The sequence below is a fragment of the Humulus lupulus genome, chromosome 9, assembly GCF_963169125.1.
Source record: "Humulus lupulus chromosome 9, drHumLupu1.1, whole genome shotgun sequence".
NCBI lineage: Eukaryota > Viridiplantae > Streptophyta > Magnoliopsida > Rosales > Cannabaceae > Humulus > Humulus lupulus.
The window spans coordinates 171990597-171998723 of NC_084801.1; the positions used below are offsets into that span (position 1 = coordinate 171990597).

An 8127-nucleotide genomic window follows, 5' to 3' on the forward strand; every position below is an offset into this window, starting at 1 on the left:
ACAAAAAATTAACTTAGTCAGATTAATGGAATTGTAAAGTAGACGAAAAAGACAAAAAACAATGTTATAACCAAGTCGAAGAGAACTTACGAGGTCAATTGAAATACTGGTGTTCGTAGGTCACGAACCCATTTGTCATGAAGAACGAGTCTTTGAAGTCGTTTGGATGACTCAGGAGCTCGATGAATGGGGAAGTCTTGGGGAACCGAGTGAGAGAATAACTCCATCACCTCTAGTCTTTGTATTGGGGTTGGCCTTGAGGCAAAAAAAATACAGAATGTCCTCGGGGGTGGGACATTCCCAACTGTTCTTATGGAGCAGATATTTTAACCCTGGAGAAGGCGGTAGGTATTTGGAGGGAGCTGGAACGAGCGAGCTTCACATAGTTCAGGGAATTTGATAAGTACGAGTTCAATGTAAGGAAGGCCCCTTGAGGTGTTCGTTGCTCCAAGCTCTGAAACTGTCTTCAAGAGGATTACAGCTCTACTCTCCTTGATGGGTCGGGCGAGCATAAAACTTGGTGGGCGTCTATATGTCGTGGCTCTTTAGTATGGTGTTCACTTGGACCATTGAAGTTATTCAAGACACGATCTGCTCCACCTCGTAAAAATTGTCTGCAATCATCTCGACCTCCCTTTTCACCACTGGCCTAAAGTGGGTAATTGGGGCCACATCAGCGTTATGGTTTTGAGAAGAAAAACCAGCTACAACTTGGGTTTGATGACTCATGTTGACTTGGTTTGAAGAAATAATTTAGTTTGTCTGGGTATAGATCAGTGTTAATTGTTAAAGGGTTACCTAAGGATATGGCTCTAGGTATGGTTAAAAAATTTAAGTAAATTGGTCGTGTAGATAACCAAGAGTGAGTTTAAATATTTTGAATGGAAATCTAAGTCCTACGAGCTAAAATATCATATACGAGCTAACGTGAGTATGGAACCTGTGTACGCGGATTCATGCACACTCCTAATTCACGTGCCCTATCCTCGGGAAGTATTGTCACCTCAGAAATCGCGGCTCAGAAATCCTAATTTGGAAAGCGATTTTAATGCAAAAAAACCATTCGAATAGCATAGCCTACACGCTACCTAGTTTTCATATTCTAACCCAGAATTTACCCTAAAAGTTTGCCCAAATTGTTCTTGATTAGAACCCAAAAATCCAGAAAAATGCCTAAAATTTCACCTATTGCATTTTCCTACTATCCCTTATACTACCACACCAATAGGCGATACTTAAGTGCTACATGTGTTCGAACAAGTCTCTAAAATGGAAAAAGTACATGAGAATGTAAAAAAAAATACAGGCATTTCAAGAAAAATTAACATAAATAAAAAAATAAATTAGCAGCGAAGAATTAAGAGCACTTACAACCTATGAAGAAGGACGTGATCGAAGTTGAAACTCGAAGAACTGGAAGAACCGAGTTATTGAATCAAGTAAATGGATGCTTGAAGGCTTCAAAATAGTCAAAGAGAAAATGGGGAAGTTTTTTTCTTGCAAGGGAAATGAATAGGTGAAAATTGGGTTGACCAGAAAAGGCATATATACATATATATATATATATAGAGAGAGAGAGAGAGAGAGTAAGCACAGGGGATATCTAGGACCATTCGATCAAGGAAATTTTAGATCGAATGACCATAATTAAATGGGCGAAATAGCGTCAAAGAAGGTGGAAAGATAACTTTCATAGTACTTGGGACCCCAAACAGATGCCTATCAAAGCAAGACATGTGTCAAAGTACTCAAGAGGGTAGGTGAGCATGTTTCCCAAGGAAGAAGTGGAAAAGCCTTTACTGTGCTTTGTCAGATGTATGGGTGAGGTTATACACGAGTAGAGGCTTAGGGGCAAATGTTGTACCTGAAAAACACAAGCTGACGTGTCCTATTTGCAATACAGTTGTGCATCATTTAATGAAGCTCTTTCCAGTTTCAAGGTCATGGTATAAGCTCCCTAATGCTTAGGTCGGTCTAAGCGTAGTTCGACAAAGGATCGAAGAGATTGTTTAGCCAAACTTCTAGGTAGCATAAACATAGCTCGAGTAACCTGGTATGCAGATCGACTTTTCTTGGATTCTTTTAACTCGCGTAGTAAGTCTTTAGCTCGCAACTGACATACGGAATACACAGATTTGGATCCCTGAAGACTCAGAATTTATATTTGTATTTAGAATATTGTAATATTGCCTAGTAAATGTATAATATCAAGCAATGAAGTATTAAATATAATAATGGAAAATTATCCGATTTTGTAAGTTACCCAAACTTGTCCACTAATCCCCTATAATCAAAAGAGGGAATGGACAGGAAAAGGGATTGAAATTCTTGTATACTGAAACTATGGAGAAATTGTCATAAACAATTCTCTTGAGAGAAAAATACAGTATAATACAAACTCATAAACTAGGTGAATTTTAACCACTGGTCACGTAAAATTGTGTGTGTTCTTTCATTACAGTTTTGTGCAAGCTTAATACTCTCACGAATTTCTTAATTCTAAGTTGACGAAAAACCGCGTCAACAATGAAATACATAACTTTTTATTTTTATGTATATATATATATATGAGCTTGCCCATCAAGTGATCACAGGGTTGATTTTTTGGTTTATACATTTTTGGACCTTATATTTTGTCACATTACATGTTTAGATCCTGTGTTTTGACAAATTCATTTTTGGACCCTATGTTTTATAAAATAATTCAAATAGACTCATAAACTCAATTTTGATGAAGGCAAAATTGAATATAACAACACAGTTATTAGGTAAAATGATTTTGTTTTTGTTTTAAATTGTTAGTTTGATAAATTATTTGTAATTTTTGCTCAGAAAACTTTGACCAAAGTCCAAAAAGTTATTTATCAAAACACGGTGTTCAAACAGGTAATTGGACAATACACAAGATTCAAAAATGTATAAACTCGTGATTTTCTCACCACTTAGATGATCTTCAATTTTGATTTTGTGAATTTTGAGTTGAAACTTTATGTGAGAAAAAGAAATTATACATTTTTTTAATAAGTAATCTATACATAAACCATTTATTATTTAATATCCTTACTAATAATAATAATTATACTAGTTAAGATAATCATAATTCGACACGTGTTCCATGCTAGATATTTTATTATTTAGATCCTGCCATTATTTCAGGTGGGAGTTTTTTTCTTGAATATTGGGCCATGCGAGGTCTATATTCGTATTCTTTGGTTGGGCCTAAACTTAATGGGCCTGGTTCTTTTTATCCTCAACAGAAAACCGAATTAAAGAAAGAAAAAGAAAACTATATTCATATATATACATGTACAGAAACGTACGTAGTTGGAGTCTAGTAAAGTAAAGGCTGTAGGTTCGCTTTGTGGATCATATCACTTGTTCTTCTCTCTTGAACTAATAGATACTCCATCAGAGCAGAGCAGAGCAGAGCAGAGCAGAGGTAATAATATCAACCCTAATAATCCTCTTTTCTTTCTAATAATTTTCTTGCCCAGCTTCGTACGTACATTACTTTCTTATTTGGATAATACAAAACTCGTATTATTTGGCTAATAATAATAATGTTTGTTCTTGATGAAGCAAAAGAAACGACGAAGATTTTCTTGTCGTTTTTGGGACAACATGGGAAGGCCTTTTACGGTCACTCTTGAAGGAGAACATATTTTTGTCTGCCAAGCCTGTCAAACCCAATATACTCTCCTACAATATTTCCTGCCTCATGAGGTATACATATGATTTTGTGTTAATTGAGTATATATATATATGTTTAGATATTCATGTCATGTCATTTTCATAATTAATTCTTTCTTTTATTTCAAGAACTCAAGAAAACTTATTATAACTACAGCTAATTAATCTTAGATGATAGTTAATACTGATCATAATTCATTTCTCATCTATCGATAATCGAGTACATACTCAGATATGATCTTCATTATATATGATTCTTAATTTGATAGGTATAATTAATATCATGATCATGATAAGACATCTAAATTATTTTTTCATTGCAAACAAACATAATTTAACTCACTCATTTTTTTAATTATTATTTTTCGTAATCCAATTTAATACTATCTTATATTTTGCCTTGTTTGTTTTGTAGAGCTTTTATAATCCAGTCACCATGGTTGGTTATCAAGTTTTAAGTGAAGTGTAAATTTTCTTCCATTTTCATTTCCACTCTATTAATTATATAACTAATTAGCTTTATTAATTATTGAGAATATATATATAGAGTTATTAATATAATTATACATTTTGAATATTAATGTCAGTGTCAATACTTTTACGGATGGAAAAATAATAGAGCTTAAGATTAGTGATGCGGTTTCCCTACCTTGTATGGAGATATTTTGTGTTGGCTGTGCTGCACTTTTAGGATTGAAAATTGTAAGAATCTTATTTATTATATTCTTAACAACTTATATTTATATATATATATACACTCACTAATTTTTTTTATCATATATATTTTGTATCAATTATCAGGAGTCTGTCCCTGATATCATCAAACATAAAATCAAGGAAGGAAAATATATTTTTATAACTTAGGTAATAAACTTGTATAACTCTACTACATAGCAATTTGTTATAGCTTCTTCATCCCAAAATAAGAAAATATGTATTATATTTACTGAGTTAATTTGTGTTTTGCTTAAATAGGTGAGCAGGTTCAAGGTGTTGGGGTTCAGCTGTGATTGAAAGAACTTGATAAAAATGCTTAAAGATAAGACTGGTGGTGATGAAGTTTTAAGAAATGGGATTTTATTTTAATTTGTATATATATATATATATATATATATTCTGTGGATTTAATTGTATTGATTTTTCTTAGTAGTTGGTGATCTTGAATTGGTACATGCAATTATTACATTGTTCAATAATCATGTTTTGCTATTATATAGATGAAATGGAAAGTTTTATTACCATTCTTAACTAGTATCATTTTGAATGAAAATGCCCATTAGAACTTTTTGGAAATTTTCTATTAATTTGTTGTTTTATATTGTTCACAGAGAATAAATAATTATACTTTGCTCTTTTTCCCAAACGGTAAGAATAATAAACGGCCCAAATGATAGGCTGTTACTTATTAAAATTGACAAATTTGACTTGTTGTGAATGCATTATTCCAATTAAATAGTCATATTCATCACATATACGGATTTAAATTACAAAATCCAAAGAAAAGTAATGAAATTCCCACATGTCACATAATAATGACTACACGAAAGCATATGTGGCTAAACAACTAGACACATAATTAACTTTAAACTAAAAAACAAAAAAATAAAATATTAACGAAAACGATAGTTGGACAATATTACAAAATTATTTCTAACATGAAATGAAAATAGATAAATTCTCGACACACTTGAAAATCTAGTTGACATAACTGATGAAAACAACTATTGTTTTAAAATCTTCCAATAATAACAACAAAATTTTAGTGGTGAGTATAAATTTTGGTTTTGCAACAAAAATTTAAATTAAAAAATAATTGTCTAACTTATGAAACTAAAAATGTGATTATGTGTGAATGTTTTCTCTGAATCCTTAAATGAGGCCAGGCCAAGTTTTTGTGGGACCAAACAATTTTATAACACATATTTGTTCCTCTTTTAGTGGACTCTAAAGTTCCCAAAAATTTAAAATATTGTAGTTTCAATTAACATAATCTCTTTTTGGCTTTTTTTTAAAAAATATTAATTTATAGTCTTTTCGAAGTATTAAAACATTGTTATAGCATCTACATTATTAAAATAAGAACTTTGTCATGTTCTACATTTAAATTTTATATAAGATATCTTTCTAAACCTAATTCACAAAAGTTATGAATATAAAATTATTATAAATACTACTCATATTTTATCTAGTTTCAACATCATCAAACCTTAGAAAAGGAGCACACTGTCATTACATTTCTCTTTATCACTTTTTCCTTTCGAGCAATACTAAACCCTAATCTTATATTATGGTGTTAACGTAAGTGTATGTTGAACAAATAATTATAACCTTAATTTATAAGTTATCTCAAGTTCAACAGCTTACCATGTTGAACAATTGGTGTTATATTATTTATATAATATATTATTTAGATTAAATAATGTGACAAAGTGTGTCAAATATTGTAACATAATATATATGAGAGTTACATTGTTTGGATAGTGTGAATATCCAAATGTATAACATATTTAGAGTTACAAATTTGTAACTCCCAAATATTATCCAATAATGTGTAGATTGTGTGTTACACATTTTGAGTTTGAATTTAACAAATTCATTTTGGAGATGTGATTTTAACTCTCTTAATGTGTATGGAAGTTACAAAATCATGTGGGAAGGGTATTGAGGCGTTTTGGAAAATGCAAAGTTGACATTGCTAAAAAAGCCTGGTGGTCGTAGCCACGAGTATTCCAGGTCACGGCCTGCGTGTCCGAGACTAGCGGCTGCAGCCAGGAACATCCCTGGCTGCGGCCTGGGACACTGGCAACCAATTCCATCACTCATTTTCCATCTTGAACGGTTCTAACATCTCATGTAACTCCCAAAACTCTTTTTTAATTCCATAAACATCCAATTTAACATTGGTAATAGCCATGGGGGTTTGTAGAATTTGAAATTCAAAGGATTTCTCAAAACTCTATAAATATGAGCTTATTGCTCACTTGTAACACACATCAATTTATATCCATTAGAGCACTTGACTAGAAATTCACCTAAAGGCTTGTTTATTCCAGAAAGTTATTTCCAATTATGAGAATTCTCTTAGTACTTGAGATAGGGGAAAATAAACTTTTGGAAAAATATTGTAAACTTTGTTCAAGTTGGTGATCATCAATGCTCTTCACTTTGGCGATGTGAGTGATAGAGTTGTTTCTATTCTTGTTCTTGCTCTAATCTTATTTTTTTACTTTTTTTGTTTCATCTTCTCATTTCTTCTTTTATATTTAGTTGTATCTTTTTGCATTAGAGTTGTACTTCCATCTATATCTTTTTCTCTACATCATTCAGATTATTTGTATCCTTTTGTTATAGAGTTGTATTTTCTATTATTCTCTTTATCTACATCTTTCTATATTTACATGTATTTTTTGTAATAGAGTTGTAACTTATTTAATCATTCACTTTGTCTTTTGTATTCTTTTGCTTAGAGTTGTAATAGTATTTCCTTTTTCCATTAAGACAATATTTATATCTCTAACAATTGGTATTAAAAAATAGTTGAAATTGATTCAATTTTAATTTCCCAAATATAATAGGAGTAAGTACATATATTATTTATTTATTTCATTATAGTCTTGTCATTTATTTGTCATTGTCTTTATATATAAATATATCTTTATATATTATAAAGGTGGGTTTAACAAAAATTGTTGTTTTCCCGTCAAATTTAACACATTTTTTTTATTTCCTAACTCTGTTAGTTTTAAAGTCATCTAAGTAAGGTAAATAAATTTTTTTAAAATAAAAAATAATAAATTCATCTAAATAAAGTAAAATAAATTGAAAAAAAAGTAATAAATGAGTTATAATATATTCTCATAACATATTTTAAATTTTCATATTAGAATATTTAAATTAATCTATTAATTATGTTTTCAAAACTATAATCGAAAAATATGTATGTGCTTAAATTTATTATTTCATTTCTTTTGTTAATTATTTATTTTATCACCGTATTTTGTTAATCCAACATGTAATAGTGAAATAAGACGTAAATATACATATTTTCTTATTTTGCCGTTTAGATTTTTTTTAATGAGAAATTACTTATTTTAATTGCTCTAGTCATTAATTTTATAATATATATTTCTATATACATTTTTGTTGGCTTTAAATTTTTTTAAATTAAATCATTAAAATTTCATCAAATAAACTTTTTAAATTCATAGTTTTAATTTAGAAATTTTTAGTATATTATTATATTAAAATTCATAAGTATTTTTCCTAAAAAAAGTTTAAAAAAATTAATTAATTCTAAATCTAGAATGCATCTTATCTTTATAAATAAAACGTGTATATCTAACGAATTCTTGCTTTAATAGTTTTTTATATTTTTTTAAAACTGTAGACAATATTTTGGATTTTTTTAATATGTTTATGTTATTATTTTATAACATA

General features: G+C 29.8%; 1 protein-coding gene across 1 annotated transcript; it reads left to right on the top strand.

Annotated features, from left to right (window-relative positions):
• The first annotated feature begins 3583 nt into the window (after window positions 1-3583).
• Window positions 3584-4798, top strand: LOC133802465 (uncharacterized). The gene is made up of 5 exons (XM_062240777.1): window positions 3584-3723; window positions 4106-4155; window positions 4278-4392; window positions 4492-4554; window positions 4666-4798. The coding sequence occupies exons 1-4, from the start codon at window positions 3622-3624 to the stop codon at window positions 4552-4554; spliced, it is 330 nt and encodes a 109-aa protein (XP_062096761.1). The 5' UTR covers window positions 3584-3621; the 3' UTR covers window positions 4666-4798.
• Window positions 4799-8127: the final 3329 nt, after the last annotated feature.

Coding starts and splice junctions, on each gene's coding strand:
- LOC133802465 (XM_062240777.1), top strand. CDS start 3,622: ATGGGAAGGCCTTTTACGGTCACTCTTGAAGGAGAACATATTTTTGTC. Junction 3,724..4,105: donor AATATTTCCTGCCTCATGAG/GTATACATATGA, acceptor TTTGTTTTGTAG/AGCTTTTATAATCCAGTCAC. Junction 4,393..4,491: donor CACTTTTAGGATTGAAAATT/GTAAGAATCTTA, acceptor ATCAATTATCAG/GAGTCTGTCCCTGATATCAT.